At 43.4% G+C, this 21086-nt stretch overlaps 1 protein-coding gene across 2 annotated transcripts; it reads left to right on the plus strand.

The window, feature by feature from the left end:
* The first annotated feature begins 226 nt into the window (after nucleotides 1-226).
* On the plus strand, nucleotides 227-21086 carry ZDHHC1 (zinc finger DHHC-type containing 1). 2 transcript variants are annotated; one of them, XM_062621211.1, is made up of 11 exons: nucleotides 227-324; nucleotides 3121-3339; nucleotides 5785-5960; nucleotides 6581-6682; nucleotides 7502-7626; nucleotides 8442-8600; nucleotides 12511-12623; nucleotides 18278-18363; nucleotides 18967-19051; nucleotides 19990-20098; nucleotides 20462-21086. In XM_062621211.1, the coding sequence occupies exons 2-11, from the start codon at nucleotides 3121-3123 to the stop codon at nucleotides 20893-20895; spliced, it is 1608 nt and encodes a 535-aa protein (XP_062477195.1). In that variant the 5' UTR covers nucleotides 227-324; the 3' UTR covers nucleotides 20896-21086. The 2 variants fall into 2 exon arrangements, with proteins under 2 accessions (XP_062477195.1, XP_062477196.1); XM_062621212.1 differs by lacking the exon at nucleotides 3121-3339 and adding an exon at nucleotides 5345-5462 and having other exon boundaries at nucleotides 5834-5960.

Below are 21086 nucleotides of genomic sequence, written 5' to 3' on the forward strand. Positions count from 1 at the left end.
TGGTGGCCAGGTCTACTCCGGGTGGGGGTCCCTCGCTGCGCCCGCAGGGCCCCGGTCTCAGAGCCTGCGGGCGCAGCGAGGAATCCACAGCCAGGTTTCTAGGGTGACAGCTCTCGCTTCCCCCGGCCCCAATCCTTGGAGCAGTCCGATCGCGCCACAAGATTTTTGTCCCCTTCGCTCTTCCGTAGCCCATTAGTTTCCACAGTGACGGGCGCAGAGGTTTAAGCCGGTAGCTGCCGGGCTGGCTTCAGCCGGGGGCTCCACTGCCCGCCTTGGGCATGAGGCGGGTACGGGGCCGCTGTCAAACGCCTCTGCGGGGAGAAGGTGAGGAGAGGGCGGTGGCGGAGCAGCGTGAGGGTTCATTGGGACCCTCCTGGAGCGGCTGCCCGGGCACGGCCTGACCGGTTTTCAAGCTCTCTTCCGCTGCCGGAGGCTGAACATAGGAAGGCTCGAACCTGATAACTCCCGGGTGATTTATAGCGAAATAGTTAACTTGTATAGTTACCAACTGTGTTACCTGTACTGAGGGTGACTCTGTGCTGTTTCTCTGCTCGGTCTTTTTCATAGCTGGGTAGAACAGTGTCACTGCATAGGGCTGCCCACTGGGAAGGGGAAATGCTGTACTCTGAAGTCTCCTCGCACGTAGGTTTGCTTTTCATCAGTTTTGGTGGATAATCAATGCACCAGCCACAAGAAAAGTCACTGACAGACAAGAGGAACTTTGCTTCTGAAAGGGGACGGCAGTGTTACATGCAGCTTGTTTTCTTCTGGAGAGTCTCTTGGCAGAGACACGGCTGTGGGATGGTTGCAGCCTTAGGGATGGTTCATGCAGAAGGTGGTTTATGCTCACTTTAGTGTAAACAAAATCCTGTCAAATTGTACCCAAATTCTTGGCATTAAATGTTAAAACCACCTGGTGTTATAAACCAGCAAAATCTTGCAGCAAAACAGGGATTCCAGGCTCAGTGTGGGCCTGGAATGAAGAAATCTTCTTTCTAGGAAGGAGAATTTCTTCAAATAACCTGACTGGGTTTTGTAACAGGTAGATCAAAGTGATGTACAAGCAAGTTTTGAGCAACCTGGTGAGAAAAATATCAGCTGATTAGTAATTATTTCTCATAATTGATGAACCAGTTGCTGTGTAACAATTTAAACTATAAATGCAGGCAGATATTGCTGATTTCTTCAATGGCTGAAGTTAGGGATTTGTTTGCTAGCCTGCTTGTTGATAAGACTGTGCTGATGTGTATAAATTACTTTCTTTTTGTCTTGCATTCAACTGTAACAGTTATCTTTCTCCTTCCCAGTAGCTGGTGCACTACTGTGTTTGAGCTTTAGTCCAAGAACAATGCTGGTAACACACCCATGTTTTAGTTGTTGCTCAGTAGCAATTACCCTGCTCAAGGACTTTTCAGTCTCATGATCTGCCAGGAAAGAGGGGCACGGGAAGTCCGGAAGAAGCAGAGACAGGACATCTCACCCAAACTAGCCAAAGGGGTATTCATTCCGTACCATAGCATGTCATGCCCACTATGTAAACTGGAAGGGACCAATCAGTGCTCCAGTTGGCCTGGGTATCAGTCAGTGGGTGGTGAGCAATTGCATTGTGCATTGTGCATCACTTGTGTTTATCGTTTGTTTGTTTGTTTTTTTCCCTTTTTACTTTTATATTTTCTCCCCTTGTTATTTCCCTCATCATTATTAGTAGTAGTAGTTTTGTATTATACTTTAGTTATTGGGCTGTTCTTATCTTAACCTATAGGGTTTACATTCTTTCTGTTCTCCTCCCCATCCTGCCCAGGGTGTGAGTGAGCAGCTGCTGGTGCTGAGTTACTGGCAGGGCTTAAACCACAACACTTTTGTATTCTTGCCCACTACTTCTCTACCAGTTGACCCCCAAAGACATTTCCAGCCCTTTGGTTAGCAGTGATGCAGGATCATTGATGTACCAAGATCAGAGTAATTCTGCGCTTTCACTACGTTGGTGTGCTTGCTGTCTTCCAGCCCTTTGGAAAGAAAAGGAGCTTCCTTTTCTCTCAGCAAGCTTGTATGCAAATTAATCAGACTAACTGAAGTTGCTTACCCCTGTTAGATGTTAATTTAGTATCCTCTCTAGCTACTGAAGAACAGTAAGTGTGGTGCAGAGGTACTTCATGTCAGCTCAGGCTTAGCAGAGCTTCTTGGTGCTAGTTTTGCAGTGCTACCCCTGACCTGCTGCCTGTATTGTACTCCATAGCATGTGCTGCACCCATGAAGCAGAGCAGCCCAACTCTCTGTTGATAAAAGCTCATCCTGGCTCTGTGGCAAGTGAAAAGCAGTGACTAATAATCCAACACAGACTGAAAAAAAAAAGAAGCCGCTTCTGAGCTTGTAGCTGTTATGCAAACAGGAATCACAAACACCATGAGTTTTCCAGTATACATTTTTTAACTCATCTTTGCAGTTAAATCTTGCTTTCTCCTGCCAGAAATCCAGACATTGTAGGCAGCTGAATAATCAAGCTGCTTCCTGCGTGGATGTCCTGCACACATAACTTTCTGTTCTGTTCCTCTAGAAACGGTATGCTTTATACTTGTGTTGTGGAGTAACCCCTGCTTCTTCTCCCCTTTTAGTCATGAGATTATCCACTTTCTAGTCTTGCCACTTCCTTTGTTGCTGACAAAGGAGTCTCTGTTTTCTTGGATACTGTCTAGGGCAACATTGTGGTTCCACACCACGTGCTCCCATGGGGCCACCTGCTCTCACTATCTTCTTCGCACCAGCTGGAAGGAAAATGTGGCCTGAGACAGCTGAAAATATTTGTTCTGCTGTCATACCTAACAGCATTCTGACATGGTCTCCAAATCACAGCGTATTGTGCTCCATCTCCAGACTGCCACCAGAATACCTTCTTTGCTCTTTTTACTCAGTTTAGGTCTAGATCCATTCAAAGACTGGCAAAACCAGTAGGTTACAATCGATCACAAATCCCCTGTGCAGAGAGAAGTCTCACCTCAGATGTGTTGTCATTTGAGTCTCTCCAGCTTTCTCTCCACCTTGAAGCATCTCCCCAGGACTGGGGCTCAGTCACAGTATTTTTGAATCACATATTTTTTTGTCTTCCGTTTTTGATTTCTGTAGATGAATATCTGCAATAAACCTCCTAATAAGACAGCTCCAGAGAATTTGGGTGAAGCTGTTCCTGAGGTGCAGGTCCAACGTGCTCGGAGGAATGGCTGGAGCTGGCCTCTGCACATATTCCAGATTACTGGATGGTTGCTGTGCCTCTTCTTTGCGCTGGTTGGCTTTGGAATCCTGGTTCCTCTCCTGCCCCGCCACTGGCTGCCTGCTGGCTATATCGTATCCTTTGGTCAAGAGGAGGACACGGACTGTAATAAACTGTCAGTTGTTAGGTAGCATAGCAAGCGTAGGAGAAAGCAGCTGAGCCAGAGCCTTTTTCTGAATTATAACCATAATCTTGATCTTCTGTTTATAAAAACAGTTATTTTAAGATCCTCTCTGCCCTTAAACTTTAGGTAGGTCACTGATGTCCCGCTCTTCTTCATCACTCTGTTAAGGTTCCTATCTTTGGCTCCAAGGCTCTTCTAGTGTCTGCTTCTACCTGTGTGTCTCCTTTGCTTTATATTATTTTTCTAGGAGCGTGATGCAGGGTTTGAGGGAATTTCTACTAAGAAATCCCCTCCTGAAACATCCTTGCTACTGTGGGCAGTCACACCTCCCTGTGCTGACAGCATGAGACTGGAAAGGCAGCTTTGTATATTTGTAATTATATGGCATGGTTGCTTGTGATGGCTGGCAGTTGATCTTCTCCCTGTCTTCTGTAGAAAATGTGTGAGTGACAGACAAGGTGATGTAGTGGGAACCTCAGAGGAGAGGTCTGTCTGTCTTGAGCAGCAGTGGCATACATGTCTAACTGCCCCCTAAATGTGTGCAGTATCAGAAGATGATACTGTGAAGGCATCTTATTGTTCCCAGCAAAGCCTCCCTCAGCTCAGCCCAATGTATTTTCCACCTCCTCTCTTCAACCCACCTCTCTTAGAGATGCATGTGCTTGCTGATCCCACAGCTGGGATTGGAGAGGGACTGGAGAGGGGGTGTGCTGTGAGCACCTCCAGTGCTCCCAGTGCCACCCTGTACTGCTGCCTACGTGCAGAGAGGGAATGTCCTCAAGGCCAGGCCTTGAGGCTCTTTGTATGGCTCCCTGTGGATTAGAGGCTCCTCATGGATTAGATTGCCTGGGGAGTGGTAGACTGGAGAGTGTAGCCTGAGATTTTAATTTAGTGCTTAAATTGTGAGCAAGTGTTTGCTTTTGACATCTTCCTGGTGAAAATAAAACTAAGTGGTTCAGTGTCACTTAGTGCTTTCTTAGCAGAACCAGCTAACCAAAATACGTTACAGAGAGAATGGTGGGAAAAGTTCTGAAGAGATGGGATATGTACTTACTTCGTTTATGCTCTGATTTATGTATGTCCATGGAACCTTTGATATGTTTGGGATACTTTTGCTTACCATCGTTTTAGTTACACCTGTGTGATTCTGGCATTACTATCATTAACTCTCAATGGTCTTATGTCTACTTATCTTACCCAAATTCTTGGTATTATCACAGTTCAAACCTTGAGAATTTGTCTGCCAAATATCTTCATAACTCAGTCTAAAGTCACTTCAACAGAGTAACGTGTCCCAAACTTTTAGCACCAGTTAATAAAGCACTAATGTCTCTTTTGTGTCTAAGGCAAATCTCTTCCCACTCTGCTACATCAGTCATGAAAGCTCCAGGCTGCTAGACCTCTCAAGGACCTTTTTTATCTTGATCCACTGCTCTATTTCTGTAGGCCTTAGTAAAGCTCAGCTCACCCCTAGTTTGAGGCACCCCTGCCCATAGTAGGGGGGTGAAAATAAATGATCTTAAGGTCCTTTCCAATCCAAACCAGTGTGGCATTCTATGTGCACTTAAGTGTGTAACCAGAAGGTTAATTTTTGTACACACGCTCATTTAGTTGCAGTATATTGAGAAGCAAACTCTTAAGCAGGGTGGTGGTACTCCGGGCACACAGGGTGGCTGTTCTGTGTGTGTATATTCTTACATATTTGTATATTGTTTCCAAGTATCAGCAGTTATTTTAGATGTCTGATCCAAAGTGCTGCTCTAACTGGCTACATTTGGAAATACGAATCCAAGCAGGTAGTATTTCAAGGATCAGTGACAAATCCTGGATCCAGTCTATCTGTAAATTGTGTAGGAGCCTACTTAAGGGGGTGATCCCCTTCCTTAGGATTCTGACTTAGGAAAAAGGATCCATACTAGTTCCTTGATGAGACTTTTCTCTTTCTTTCCTGGAAGTTTGGTCTCGTGAAGGTGCCTGTGCATGGCCTTAACTGGCTGTTCCTTTCCAAAGAGTCTGTATGGGCTAAAGAAACGTGGATCTATGTCAACAGTCTGCACGTGGGGTCAGATTCTGGTAAGTAAAGGTACTTTTTAAAAACTCCTTTACTTTAAAAAGGAGTTTTACTGTAAAACTTTAAAAAGGAAGGATATTTCTGTGAGGCAAAGTAGTATGTAATAAGGAGGGTTGTTCCTGCAGATTTAGTTATCTTTTTCCGGTGAATGTTTATTCCAGCGCAAACATCTCTGTAAGTAAAGCTCAGATTAATGTACTGCAACCAGTTATGTAGTAATTTCTAATTTCAAGCCATGTATTTCTCACCTGTGTGGGCTTTGTGTATTGAGGATAAAAATAGATGCATTAACTCACTCATATAATCCTTAACTGTTACCTTCAGTGTCCAGGAGTGTGTTTTATCTACCATTTAGTTGTTCATCTTACTGCAGTCTCCATTGATCCTGCGGATGCAAATGTACGAGCAAAAAACTATATGGGGCCTCTGGCCACCTTCAATCGTAATCAGCATGCACATGTCATTGAAAACCATCATTGCCATGTCTGTGATGTAAATGTGTAAGTACCTTCTCTTTTCCTTTTTTCTTCTACTACTCTGTCTTTCTCACCATTACACCTCACTGTTAGTCTTTAATGTTAGACTGTAAGATTGAAATTGAGCCCCTCCAGCTCTATAGTGCATGTTAAACTTAATCCCATGGCAGGTTTTGGTTTGTTGGGAGGGTGCCTGCTGTCAGATGTGTGCCTGGTTCTGTCTTGTATCTAATTGCTCAAGTGTTGTGTTGTGAGGGCTGTATTGGTCTGTGTTATCTGGGTGTTGGTGTTCGACCTAACGACATGTAACCTGTGTGTGTGTGTGCTTGTATCTTATATGAGGAGGAAATGCTCAGGAGGCAGACATTAAGATCAAGCTTTGTAGAACAGCAAAAGGGTTTCACATAAGAAATCAGTGATCTCCAGCTTAGAAATCATCCCCTGCATTGAAAGTCAAAACTTGCAGTGTTTGGGATTGTGGTCCAATGGTGGCTGATATGTTTGGGTGTTAAAGTACTCCTGATGTCATAGGTTTTCTCACTATTACCAGGATCATTACTGCTGTATCCCCTTGTATTTATGTCACTGGTAAGTCATCGTCATGAGCTGGTGCTGCCACGCTAATGCTAGCCCTTCTTTGGCAGGAGTGCCAAGTCAAAGCACTGTGGAACTTGCAACAAGTGTGTGTGTGGCTTTGATCACCATTGCAAATGGCTCAACAACTGTGTGGGAGAGAGGAATTACTGGTAAGAGCCTGGCACTGGGACAGGAGCATGATGCTGCATCAATAATGTCACCCCTCCTCTTCCCAAGATTCTCTTGCATGTCAGTCCTGTCTGGACTCAGCCACACAGAACCACTTTTCTTTCAGAAATGAATAAAATCAGTCATGAGAAAACGAAATGGCAAATGCAAATGTGATTATGACATTCAAATCACCAGGGATAAAACTCCTACACTTAGAATTGTTGTAACCGAATATATATGAGTGAAAACAGAGGACATAATCTTATTTGGTAACAGGAAAAGCTTATGGGATGTCAACTTCCTTCATTCTTCTGAGAGCTGGATTTGGCATAGAACCATGTTGCCATCTCTGAAACAACCTGCATCCAGTTTCCATTCTTTTGGTAAAGACGTGACAATTGACAGGAGTTACAGCAGCATATAGGCAGCTCTAATCTGTGCCAGATTTAAAGTAAAGAATAAGGAGGCTATCACTGGTTATTGTTTCTGAGTTTACTTTCCTGCCCTAAAACCACATGGAAAGCAGAGTTATTATGGCTGTGTGCCACATTACGCTGCCTTCAAATTTTGTGCAGGGAGGTCTTTGTTGTAAATACATGACTTGTTTGTAACCATGGTTGCTCTAAAGGGTCACAGTTTAGTTTCTTAGGGTAATAAACCAGAAGCAAGACTGTTAACCAGGATCTATCATAAGTGCAAGAAAGTGTCAGAGCAATTTGGGATAGCTGTCTATATCCCCCTCTTTATTAGATGCTGGGAGTTTGAAATTGTATGTGTGATGTTACTGAGGCCACTCAGAGTTCTCACTTTCTTGGCAGGCTCTTTTTGAATAGTGTGCTGTCTGCCATCCTGGGCCTTGGGCTTCTGCTGCTCATCGCTTGCTACGTCTTTGCAGAATTCTTCATTGACCCCATGGTTCTTCGCTCCGACCATCACTTTTATGGTACTAGCAGTTCTTCAAACTGTGAATCAGCCAGCACATCTCAATATGGCATTGGATTCTGTGGGCTGAAGAGGAGCTCCATTCCTTATTTCTTCAATTTTGTATTTAGAATCATAGAATAGTTTAGGTTGGAAAGGACCTTAATATCATCCAGTTCCAACCCCTTGCCACAGGCAGGGACACCTTTCCTTAGACCAGGTTGCTCCAAGCCCCATCCAGCCTGGCCTTGAACACTGCCAGGGATGGAGCAGCCACAGCTTCCTTGGGCACCCTGTTCCAGTGCCTCAATACTCTCACAGTAAAGAATTTCTTCCTTATGTCTACCCTAAATCTCCCCTGTTTCAGTTTGAACCCATTATCCCTTGTCCTATCACTGCAGTCCCTGATGAAGAGTCCCTCTTTGGCATCCTTGTAGCCCCTTTCAGATACTGAAAGGCTGCTATGAGGTCTTCATGCCAAACAGCCATGAACTCCAGGCTGAACAGCTGCAGTGTTCTCAGCCTGTCTTCATATGGGAGGTGCTCCTGATCATCCTCATGGCCCTCCTCTGGACTTGCTCCAACAGCTCCATGTCCTTATGTTGAGGACACCAGAACTGTACGCAGTGCTCAGGTGGGGTCTCACGAGAGCAGAGTACCTTTGTGAAGATCTTTGTTTACAGAGCTAACTGCTGTTCCTAAAGGCCTTGCAGATACAAGATCTCTGAGGCCTCCAGTGCCTAATGGGTCTGCAGCTACTTTTGAGTTAACAATATTTCTAGCTGTAAAGTTTAGCTAGGGGTTTGTAATACCTGGGCAATCTATTTTGTTTTACAGCTCTGAAGAACCAAACGGATCGCTGGTTTGTGTTTCTTCCTGCAGCTCCAGTTGAGACTCAGGCACCTGCCATTTTGATCACAACTGGGATTTTTATTCTTCTAAGCCTAATGACTGTGGCCCTGCTAGGTCACCTCCTGATCTTTCATATCTATCTCAGTAGGTATTATGTTCCTGTCATCTGCATCCCAATTTCATTTTCACTTAGCTGCTTCTCATTCTGAATTCACTGTGTGTTCACCCATCTCGCAAATATACGCATTCTGTGCAAGATTGCCACTGAGAAGGTAGAAAATTTGGGTTTAACATGATCCTTCCGATTTTCTCCCAATACCTGGTTGGTTTCGCAGTATTCATGTAATATGGGGCTTGTGTTGGGCTTCTGACTTCAAGTGTCTGAGCACCTTACCTGGAACTGAAAGCATAGGGGGAAATAATAGAGAGGCCAGGTTGGATGAATTGTTTAATTCCAGCTCAGTGCTGGTGCTGGCAGATTCAGATTGGCTCCGCATATGGGATCTTGTGAGTCTCTTCACTGTGCTCCCCAGCACTTCTGTTGTGTGAGAGCTGCTCTCTCCATTAACCTAGAGAAATGTGGACAGTTGAGCTAAATTCCTAATAGAAAGTCTGATGTTCATGTTAAGTCCCCTTTATGGAAGTTGTACCATATTGACACAAAAGAGTTGTGGAATTCAGAGGAAGAGTTTTTCAGAAAGGCTCCTCATTAGATCTCCTAGTTGTTGCTCTGTCAAGAAGAGATATTTATGTTTACCTGCACAGGAGCATCAAACCCCTTTTTTTCAGCTATGGTCTAAAATGAAGCCAAAGCTATTTGGCTGCCTGATTTAAGTCAAAATGAGAAAAGATCTTAGGCTTGCAGTAGTCAGTGGTGCCAAAACTAGGGAAGAAAGGATGTGGTGGACGAGAAATGAGGACAGCCATTACAGAGCATCCTTGGCTGAATTTTGGGTTGTCAGTTAACAGCAATGATGATGCCAACACAAACGAGGTTAGCACAAAGCAGTGCAGCTCCAGAAACATGGCGTTTGATGGGTGAGTGTTTGTCAGCTGGCGTTAACAATACCCTCAATGAGTTCATTGGCCATTGTTTTTCTTTTAGAGCCAATTTCAGCTTAACTTAAATTTGGTCATGCTGCAATTTTGTTTTCTTGGTGGAATTGGAAGTTGACTTTGCTGGGTTAATAGCAATGCCTGGAGATTTCAAATGTTGATCTAGCACTGTAGAAAAACTAAAAGCATAACGAAGCTGGGGTCACTGCAGGAAGGTTTTGAATGGAAAAGAAAGGATTATTCAGTTTCGTACCAAGCAGTATTTATCCTGTCTTCGTGTACGATTTCCACAAGAGGGTGCTCCCTCCTTGGAGTAAAGACATTCCAGCGTCAGACAGAAATATGCTTGTGTTACATTGGTTCTACTCAGGGTTTGGGGAATATTTTTGTTGCTCTTGTCTTGACCTTTTTTTTTTTTTTCCCAGAATATATTTTAAACCAAATTAGCTTTCATTTCTGGCTCAATTTTAAATCTCTGACTTACATGGAAATGGAATTTAATTGTTGTTTAGGTTTGTTGACATTTTATGACACTAAAACCTGCTACCCTATTGAAATAGGTTCCAGCTGTGCAGAAGTACAGTTTGTAAGTCCTTGCTTAAAAGGGGAGATGTTACCCTACTAAGCCTATATTGTGTGTAACATATGAGCATGCATTGCACTTAACAATAGGAATTCAGGGAGACGGACAGAGTATGTCTGATTTGCTCCTGTAGTTTCAGTGATCTCATCTGAATGCTTTAAGATAGACAGTGTTGGAATGAACTGTGTAACCTCTTTAAAGACTTCAAATACAGTTTACCAATTAAAGTGTAATTACTGTTCATGAGTATTTCTTCATAAACCTTGAAAAAAAAAATTACAGAAAAAACCTGGCACCCCTGTGAGTGGTATTGCCTTTTATCTTCACATAAAAACCTGGCTTAAGTTAGGTATGACTATGAACATTTTAGAACCTGCTTCTGTTACAAGCCCAGTGAAGTTTTCCAAGTTTCCATCCTGATTTTAATTACTCACTGCTGTCACTCGAAAGGAAGGAAGTTATTCTCAAAATAGTAGGTCCATGTATTCAAAATCACCAGTCTTAATTGTGACTCAGTTCTAGAGGTGTTCAGTGAAGTAAGGCACTTCAGAAGTTTGGGGAGAAGATATTTTTTTGTCTTCAGTACTGAGAGTCCAATAGTAAGCAGAATACAAATTAAAAAATAACAGGGGATATAGGAAAGAAAAAGATATGGGGTTCTTCACAGGCCATGTTTTAAGCTAAAAGAGGGGAGATTCAGACTGGACGTGAGGAAGAAATTTTGAACGAGAGTGGTGAGACACTGGTCCTGGTTGCCTAGAGAGGTTGTGGATGCTCCGTCCCTGGAGGCAGTGAAGACCAGGCTGGATGTGGTTTTGGGCAGCCTGGTCTAGTGGAAAATGTCCCTGCTTATTGCAGGGGATTGGACTACATGGGCTTTGAAGATCCCTCCCAACCCAAACTGTTTTAAGATTCTATGATTATTGCACAGGATATGCTGCATTGTTATCTGGCTAGACAAATATGGTATTTTTAACTAATTAGCTTGATTAAAATATTATAAAAGTTACACTGTTAAATATTCAGAAACCAATGAACCCTGAATTAAAAGTGGTTTATAGCCCTTTGCTTATGAAGTAGTATTCTTAAACTTACCATGTCTCGGCAGTGTGCACTTGCAGTCCAGAGCCCCCTGTGTGCTGGCTGCATCCCCAGATGAGGAGGGGACTCTGCTCCTTTACTGTGCTCTGGGGGGACCCCCCTCTGCAGTCCTGTGTCCTGCTCTGGAGCAACACCACAAGAGGGATGTGGAGCTGTTGGAGCGAGTTCAGAGGACGCCATGGAGATGCTGCAAGGGCTGGAGCAGCTCTGCTCTGGAGCCAGGCTGAGAGAGCTGGGCTGGTTCAGCTGGAGAAGAGAAGGCTCCTTAAGGGGAGACCTTAGAGCAGCTCTAGTGCCTGAAGGGGATACAAGAAATCTGGAGAGGGGGGAATGGCTTTAACCTGACAGAGGGGAGACTGAGATGAGATCTTAGGAAGAAGTTCTTTCCTGTGGGGGTGCTGAGGCCCTGGCACAGGTTGCCCAGAGACACTGTGGCTGCCCCATCCCTTGCAGCGTTTTCTCTTTTCCCTATGAACTAGTCCTCTGTTTGGGTCATGGTTTTGAGAGATCAGATATTACTGATGCAAGTGTCTTCGTGCAGAGGAAGGATTTTAGCCTGGCTGTTTCACATTGTAGGCATCTGCTGTAACTGCTATGCTTCTGTAAAAAGGAAGAATGACTTCCAGGCTGTGCACTAAAAATCTTCAGCATCCATTTCTGTGTTTTGGGCTCTAAAAATACTTACCATAACAGGGTCATTGCAGGAGGGATGTCTGAGTTTTGGATCCTTGTAACATTTTGGGTCTTGTGAGGAAACCAAGCTGCTCAGAGATGTCATATGCTTTTGGTCATTCATGGAAGCAGGTTGGGAGGGTGGATCTGAAGAACTCATAAACTCAGGCACATATAAACTCTTGATACATCTGTTTGGCATGTGGCAACCTGTGCATTTGATGCTCACTGGTTTGGACATCAAGAGTCTCAGTCTCCTCTACAGGACATGCTAACCTGCTGAATTTCTTTTCTCCATTTAGCATCACATACGTTCTAACCTCTCACTGAGCTTTCTGTACAATACAGTTGTTACCCTTACTGGGTTATGGATAACAGGTTTCCTCTGAAACGAGCTGAACAAATTGTTACAGTATAGGAGGCTGTGCCATGTATATGAGACTTCAGAAGAATAGTAGGACTGTGAGAAAGCACTGTGATGATGGCAGTAAAAGATGTATAGTGCAAAGGTACTTCTGGCTTATAGTATCAGTCGTTTCATGTTTATAGTTACTATTTGATTGTGTATTTTTTCAGACTGTTGGTGTAAGTGTCATCAGGGAGTGGCCTTTCCTGTGCTGACAGCTCTTTCTTTCCTCCCAGTGCGGAACAAACTGACTACGTATGAGTACATCCTGCAGCACCGTTTCCGGCAAGATGTGGAAGAGGTGGAAAATCAACAGGAGTCTGATTCCTACCAGATGAGATCCAGTCAGGTACTTGTTGTAGTTTCAGTCATTTCTGAAAACCAGCCTCACTTGTCCACAGTGTAAAGTTTGCTTCACATTTGTGAGCTCCAAACTTTAGTGGCAGTTGCTAGAGATGAGACTTTAGAGGTCCTTTGGTGGAGCTGGGTAGGATATGGGAAAGTGTAAGGCCTGTAACTCGGTGAATGCTTTAGGCATAAGCAAGTACTGCTTTCAAAGGAATCAATCCCACCCACTCTCTTCCTCCACGACTTGTTTTGGGTCCTGTACTATCTGTTCTCTTCCGCCAGCACAGCTGTTTGGTGCAGTCATGCAGTGAACAGGGTGGGGGAACTCATCTGGGTAAGAATAAACTTTATATAAAAGATAGTTGAGCTCATGTTTAGCTGGCCCAGCTTCCTCCCACTCTGTTCACCAAGCAGTCACAGAAATGCCTGTGTCAGCACAAACAAGGATGACTGAAGAGTGGAAAGAGTCCTGGCCCTGGAAAGGACAGCACCATCTGTTTGGGTGGCAGTGCACATCTTGCTGGCCTTTGTGGGCAGAATCACAGGTCATCACTGAAAGTGAGACAGGCTCCAAGCCTGGAGAAAGAGAGGCTAATCATCAAGCAGATAATCATACCAATGGCTTAACCACCTTGAAAAAGAAAAGGACACCAGTTGTGGTCAGAAATGAGCCAGATACCTGCTCTTCTTTGATTTGAGTCTACACAGTGATAAGGGTCCTTGTGACTACCCTGCTGTTGATCTGTAGCCCTGTTAAGAACTCTACAAGCTCTTTAATATTCTTGCACTGTGCAGAGGCATATGCCACTAGCAACTGCGAGGTTAAGTGTAATTTGTTTTGCTGCAAAGGCAGCTTTATCTCTGGAGTTACTCAAAATGTGATAGGACAGATTCTATACTGTCTTTAACATAGGGCTGGACTAGAAACTTCCAGAAATTCTTCCTAGTCTAAATTATTCTGCAATTCTGCAAAACTTTTAGTTTTATGCAAGTAAGCTACCAGTTTTATACAACCAGTTTTATGTTTAATAAGAAATTTATTAAATCCAAGCTTCACTCAAGTATTCTGGGTAGAGATACTGGGATCTCTCTGAACTCATTCGTAGGTTTTCCCTATCAAAGTAAAGTGGAAAGTGATCTAATTCCCTTTTACATAATATGGAGATCCCAGTTTTTCATATATATCTTTTTTACTGTCTTGGAGAAAGTGAACTTTCAGTTTAAATGTAACAACAAAATGTTATGTTTCCATAACAACAAAAATATGTGGCATTTTATCTCACAGATTTTTGCTTACTATGAAAATTAAAACAGTAGTAAAGCATTAACTCTAATGATTTCCAAGTTACTGAATTTTGATTGATACGGAAATTATATTTGAAAAGGGGCAGACTCTTTGTGCACCGCTGGGATATAGTCATTCAGTGACGTTCTCCTGTCTGTGCTGACGCTTATCCAGATATGTTTGAATATGGTTAACTTGAAGCAGCAAGCCTGGAAGAAGCAGGGTAAAAAGTTGTTCTGTATTTCAGGACTGCAGTTAGTACCTAGGGGAACAAGAAAGACTGGATGATGCCCAGTAACATTGTGAAGAAAAATGTTAACCCACCAGATTTTCCCTGTTTCTTACATAGCAACCTGAGATAAACACAACCAAATAGATTGGAGTAGGAGTACACCAAGTGACTTGCCTTTTATAAGCTGTGTTGACTGCAGCCTTTTTTAGCTTGAACACAGACAAGCTTTGTAATTCATCCGAGACGTTGCAAACATAAAATAGAAATTATCCTCTTCCTACTTTTAGTCTTGGCTTTTCATTCATTTTAGGGAGTAAGAAGAAATATGCATGTCCCCTTTAATCCTTGGGTTTGAGCTTTATTCAAGCTTGGGTGTTGCTTTTGGCTTCAGTTTTCCGTTTCTCTGTTTGTGTTTTAAGGCTTCAGCTGTGTTCAGATTAAACTATTCTTGTTCAGGTTAGAGGATTCTTACTTGCTTGTAGAATCCTTTTCAGAACATTCACAAGGTAAAAGCCCTAGATTTGCACACTTAAGTGATTCAGGTGTCACAAAAAATGCAAACGAGTCGGACATACATGGCCTTTGCCTCTACTACTGTACCCAAAGCAGCAAGCGCAAGTAACATGTTTTTCTGTAGGCAGTTGCATAGCAGTCTAAAGAAATAGAAACTAAACCAAAACACTGCTTTAATGCATAGCTGCATTCATGCCAGGCAGCTGGTTTTCACAGTGATTTCTTTTCACATTCCTAAAGCTCAAATGTGATATCTTTTCACATTCCTAAAGCTTTGAACTTGCTTTGGGCACTGCTTCAGGTTCGAGAGGTTTCATTTTAAATAATGCACATGGATTTTACTCAGCTTCCCCCACATTGTCAATATGGTTTCTCTCTTCCAGTGTGTGGTTAAGGTGAACCTTGTCTTCACCCTCAGCCTCAACACTTGCCACAGACTTTCTCTGGTTTTCTTTATCTGGGTCAAGAACCATTTTTTCCTGATCAGTTCTGCTTCTCCTCCAGCCAGATAACACTTGCTGCCCCTGAAGTGCTTGGTAAGAGCAACTGCAGCAGGCAAGGAGACTGAATTCATCCTGAAACTGTAAGCATGAAACTTGGGTGGACGCAGCTTTGATTCGGCCTCTAGAGGAGGTCTGAGCGTGACCAGGATTTGCAAGGTGTCAATGAACCTGGGGGTCTGTCAACTGAGCAATCTGTTTTCAGCAAGGCTAAGAGCCGAATCCTAACAACTGAACTGCAAAGGGTGGTTTCATCTTCCTGTTGCAGCTGAAGGATGCTGGCTGTCCTGTTAAGGACTGTGGGAGCAGAGGGAGGCAGAAACTCTGTGCTGCAGCTGTAGGTTTTGTCTCCCTGAGGGAACATTGTATTTTCTACTGATCAAGTTTTCTTCCATTTGCTTCTCCTAGTCGGCTCTAATGGTTTACTGTCTTTCATGCGGCTGCTTTGGTTATACATAATTTATGGAAGGCTGAAATGAACAAAATGGATTTAAAAAGCTCTTTCATTCCCTGCTTGGCAAAAAGTTGTTCATGTTATTCTCAAGATGTATAATTTATTAATCTCCTTTGAAATGCCAGTCCTGCAGGCCTGTTTGTATGCTGTGGACATAGAGTCATAGAATCATAAAATCCTAGACTGGCTTGGGAGGGAAGGGACCTTGAAGCTCATCCAGTTCCAACCCACTGCCATGGGCAGGGACACCTTCCTCTAGACCAGGTTGCTTCAAGCTTCACCCAACTTGGCCTTGAACACTGCCAGGGATGGGGCAGCCACAGCTTCTCTGGGTAACCTGTGCCAGGGCCTCACCACAGGGAAGAACTTCTTCCCAAGATTTCATCTCTATCTCCTCTCTGTCAGGTTAAAGCCATTTCCCCTTGTCCTGTCCGTACAGGCCCTTGTCCAGTTATTAACCTGGAACTTGCATAAACCCTACCTTTCATAGACCGAAGTAGCAAAATTCTCAAATCAGAAAGTTCTGTTGTTTGGGACTGCTAAATCAAATTCTGCAAATTCTTCTCCACAGCTTTTGTTTTCTTTACAAGACCAAAGAAAGTCAGAGCATGATGCAAAATGCAACAACTCTGAAGTCTTTCCATTTCGGCAACTCTCTTATCTAACAATTACAAGAGTACTGAGACTTCAGACATCGATGCCAAGACGTTAAAAAGCAACTAGTAATTTTGGAAATTTCTCTTCTGGCAGGTGGAGCAGTCTGGCCAGAGCTCACCAAACCCATGTGCTGCTTGGCACTGGCTGGTTGTGGATACTGAGAAGGAGTACGGGAGCTGTAGTTCCCAGTACCTTCTCCCAGCGCTTGACAATATATTGTTAGGGGCTTCTGGAGCACAGAGCTCTGAACAGATTTGTATTTTCTGGTTTGTTACAGAAGCTTTTCTCGTTTCTTGAATCCAGGTAACACTCAGCACCTGCAGCATTCTATGCCAGTGAGGGTGACAGCTTATTTCCATGCTGCGTCAAAAACAATCTTTCTTCTGTTTCTTTTGAAACGGCTACCTGATTTTTCCCATTTGACTTCTCATGACACCAAATATGCAGCTCCATGAATTCTTTTCTAGTTCAGAGATCATTGCTTTCTATGTAAAATTTACACTTTATATCTTTATACCTAGCAGTGTTGTTCCATGTGTACCATTGTATCACTCCATAATTCAATACGGCAAGAATCTTCTGCAGCTCTTTGTGGTTGGCTTTCGCTTTTATTGCCTTACAGAAGGGAGTGTCATCACCAGACTCCATCTCCTGTCTATTGTTTATGGATCTTTTGAAGTGCAGAGGCCCCGGGTCTCTCAGGAACCCATCTGTGGGACATCCAACTTGGACTTCATTTTCTCAAGTTTGCTGATCAGGCTGTCCAGACAAATAGGTCCTCCTAAGCTTGTTTAAGCTTTTTTGGAAGCTAATGCCTATCACATTTCAAATCCCTCCATCTTTACCACTAAAATTTGTCTTAAAATGTATGTGTGTCTTTATAGTCACTGCACACTACAGTGTTTAAGAGGATTAAGGAAGATTAGCAATGTCTAATTATTTGAGTTTAATTGTTAATTATTCGAGTTTAAGAGCATCTGAAAAGTAGTGTTGAGGTTCTTCTGAGTGTGGTTCATCCTTTTTGACACCAGGGCTTCATACCCTGCATCACTTAGTGCTCTGACCATTTTAACTGTGTCCTTTTGAGGCAGAACTGAGAGCCCTGTTCTGTAATGGAGACACTTGCGTTTCTGAGGCTTATTCATAGCATAAGCTATGCTGCTATGACTGACTTGGGAGGGATGGGACTTTAAAGCTTATCTAGTTCCAACCCCCTGCCACAGGCAGGGACACCTTCCACTAGATCAGGTTGCTCCAAGCCCCATCCCGCCTGGCCTTGAACACTGCCAGGGATGGGGCAGCCACAGCTTCTCTGGGCAACCTGTGCCAGGGCCTCAGCGCCTGCACAGGGAAGAACTTCTTGAGATCCCATATGAATCTCTCCTCTGTCAGGTTAAAGCCATTCCCCCTTGTCCTGTCCCTGCAGGCCCTTGTGAAGTCCCTCTCCTTTGCTGAATTTTCTTATACATTTATGAAAGTACACAGTTTTAAAGTTCACGATGTTGTTACTTTGAAATCAAGCAAATGAGCAATGTATCACACTTTTTAAAATCCAGCAGTTATTAGCTGTACAAGTTTCACACAAAACCCAGAAAATTGTTTTTTCCTGTGTGTTGCATGCTTTCATTTTCCTCACCTCATTTTGAATTGAAAAGAAGTTTTTTGCATTCACTGATTAGCTTCTATGACTGTATAACTTAAAGCCTCTTAAGTGATTTTTTGAATCTGGTCCCAGGAAATGATTAAGCTGGTCTCTGTAAATGTGATTTAGTTTTGAGCCACATGAAATACTGGCTGGACTAAATGAATGAATCAGAGAGCTCTGATTGTCTCGCTGTTGGTTCTCCATCTTCTTAAGCAGCAGATTCCTGTTGTGCTAGCTGTAAGAGCAGAATGTGTCTGGCATGCAACTGCGGAAAGAGGAAGACATCTCTGTAGTGGAAATCCCTCTTCTCCTCTTGGTGTCCATATTGTTCTGAAAATGTTACTTCTTTTTTTTTTGTCTTTCTTTTAGGAAGCACACATTTTTTCAGGTAACCCTGGTTATACAGACCCTGGTATTCAAGTAAGGAAATTCTCAACAGTAACTTCAGGAATAGGGTAAGTAAAGTTATAGATAAGAATCTCCCAGCAGTATGGATGGTGAATGGGAATTTGTTATCAAAGTCATTGATGGACCCTAAGACAAAAGTACTTAGGAGGCTAGAGAACACCAGTGTTTTAATGAAGGCATAATGAAATATTTGAGGCTCAGGAGGGTACATACCTGCAGGAGTACTTGCCTGCCCTCTCCTGGGATAATATCCTTCCTATAACATTTTTTTTAAGCTGTTTTATATTGAAATTTCTTTAAAGCTGTCTGATTTGTCCTATAATTCATATATTGAGCTCATTATAGTTATGTGACTTCATGTTGTCAAGAGATGAATCAGAATAGCAAAGCCTATAACATAGACAAGCACTCCTGAGAAAACAGCATCCTTGCCTCTTAATTAATCCTTGCCTATTAACTCATGTTCCTCGGGAAAGGAGAGGAAACCCTTCTTATTTTGCACTGTTGTGCAAGGAAAGTTACCCTGCAGTTTTGTTGGGAATGCTGTGCAAGACAGGGGGTGCTTTGGTCAGGCTGATGTGTAAGTGCAAGCAAAGTGGGTATCAGTCATGTCTAAAGGAATCCTCTTGTACATCTGCTGTGTGTTTTAGCTTTTCAAAGCTCTATGCCTACGGAGATGAAGCTGACCCTGAGCAGAGCTCCTCGCCTGGCCTCCACTTTGCAGTCTCTTCTCAGGTAAGCAGGAGACTTGCTGTGTGCCATAACCTCTGCTGCTGACACTTCACCAGTGTGCATGGTTGCACCCTCCCTCTGGTGCAAAGTGGGGCTACCTTGTTTGTACACATGCTCTTCCTGTCCTCGGCATGTACCTGTGCCCTGCATCACTGCATCCAGGTGGTGCTCTCCAGTCTCAGCTCACACGTGGGATGAGATATATTCTGCAGTTCTGTCATAATCTCACAGCTCAGCTGTAAAAGTAATACAATGTCTTGCTGCTCCAGTGCAGTGACTTTGACGTAACAAGCTGTGCACGTTTCTGTAGAGCAAAATCCATTGGTTTATATATTCAAATATGGGTTTTAAAGCACCTGACCAGGGAAGGATGGAGTGTGTGTAGATATGAATTGTATGAATCAGCTGTCCAAAGTCAAGTTTTCTGTGCCCTTGATATTCATGTATCTACATACAGATGCTCTCTGCCCTTCCTCAGATGGCAGGTGGTGATGCTCTCCCCCTTTCCTCCAAGGTTGTTAATCAAAGTCTTGTCATCTAGATGATAAGAAGAATTCTGTTTTCAGCTATAGTTGAATTCTGGATAAGAGCTGTCTCTCTCGGGATGTCCTGTCTTAGGTGACTGTTGATCCCCTCTTCTACTTTAGCTCTCCAGATGAATTTGTCCAAAAATGTCTTGTATGTCCTCCAGCTATATGAGACAATGACTTAAAAGTACCTGCACACAGAGAATCACTGTATGCAGATAATGTGTGTGTGTGTTCATTAAATATCTGTTCTTCATCATTGCTTTATAGTAACTCAAACTATCAAATACTCTTGGTCTTTGGTCATACCTAGTGCTCATTATTAAAAATAGGAGGAATTAAAAAGAGGTAGCAATTATAAAACCTGTCTGATTACTTTGGGCTTTCATTCTCTTGGGCTACTTGCTTTCACAGCGACAGAAAGAAAGAAGAAAGTGGACACATGAGGCTTCTTCCTCAGCAGTGGTCAGCATATCTAAAACACACACTAGTCCTTGGCCCTCTTTCTCAGATTCCCAGTCAGGTGAGATGCACCAGTCATCTTCTGTTCTTCTGGTCTGGATTTCTTGTTACTGGCACAGAGAAATTAAGTGTGTCATGAAAACCCAGCACTGGCAGGAGGTTAACTTGCCTAAGAAGGGAAAATGAGTGCTTCTGAGTGCTTGGAGATACTCTGAAATGATCAGACTTGGGTACACTCCTGAGTGAGTGTAAATTTTGTACATTTTCATATGTAATTTTTCATAAATATATATATGATTGTCTTTGATGTTAGTGGATCAGTTGTGTCAGAGTTCTTGGCCTTGTTGATGTCTGTGTGCGGCTGAGGGATCTTTCTCTCTTTCTCTCTCCTTAAGCTTTTTTCTCTCTTTCTTACCATCTGCAGAGTTTTCAACCATACCTGATGCCACCACATCTCCCCATGGCCTTCGCCTCTTAGTGCCATCTTTTCCTCTGCAAGCTGCTGTGCCCCCCAGCAGCAGTAGCCTCATCCAGGCAGCAGGACCCCCAGCTGCCTATCACTTGGAGTCTGCCGAGTCCATGGATGAGACTCCTGTGGTTCAGACTTACCTTGGGAGCATGGCCCTTCATAGGCCTCCTAGAAATAACTCGAGCAACTCTCAACAGCATCGCTTGTCCGCAGACGGTCCCAGGGGTGACAGGAAGAAGAGGCTATCTTCTGCTCATAAGGTAAAAAGGAAAAGCTGCCAGCAAGACAGACACATGGAACAAAACCTGGAACTTCTTGCTAAGGTTCCTGCTGTATTTGTAAGTAAGAGCAGTGGAGAACTTCATGTCTCTCAGCCCCAGCTCCAGTGAGAGCACCACAGTCAAGCCACAGAAAATGCACCAACCAGCAGCACATGTGGGCAGACACGATCCATGCTTTAAGGACATAAGGAGAAACACCACAGTGGCCTAATGACCAGCTTTCTAAAGCCATAACTTTTGGGGATAAGGCAAGAGGTTCCCTTTCTATTTGTATGTTGCTGATAAAGGTCTTGCCTCCA

Source organism: Pezoporus occidentalis, unplaced genomic scaffold, assembly GCF_034315485.1.
Source record: "Pezoporus occidentalis ecotype Australia unplaced genomic scaffold, CSIRO_AGI_Poc_V1 ctg229, whole genome shotgun sequence".
NCBI lineage: Eukaryota > Metazoa > Chordata > Aves > Psittaciformes > Psittacidae > Pezoporus > Pezoporus occidentalis.

Bases quoted from the DNA above. Each gene is read 5' to 3' on its own strand.
- ZDHHC1 (XM_062621211.1), top strand. From the start codon at position 3,121: ATGAATATCTGCAATAAACCTCCTAATAAGACAGCTCCAGAGAATTTG. The intron at 3,340-5,784 runs GTATCCTTTGGT...TGTTACCTTCAG, and splicing joins GGCTGCCTGCTGGCTATATC to TGTCCAGGAGTGTGTTTTAT. The intron at 18,364-18,966 runs GTAAGTAAAGTT...TGTGTGTTTTAG, and splicing joins ACAGTAACTTCAGGAATAGG to CTTTTCAAAGCTCTATGCCT.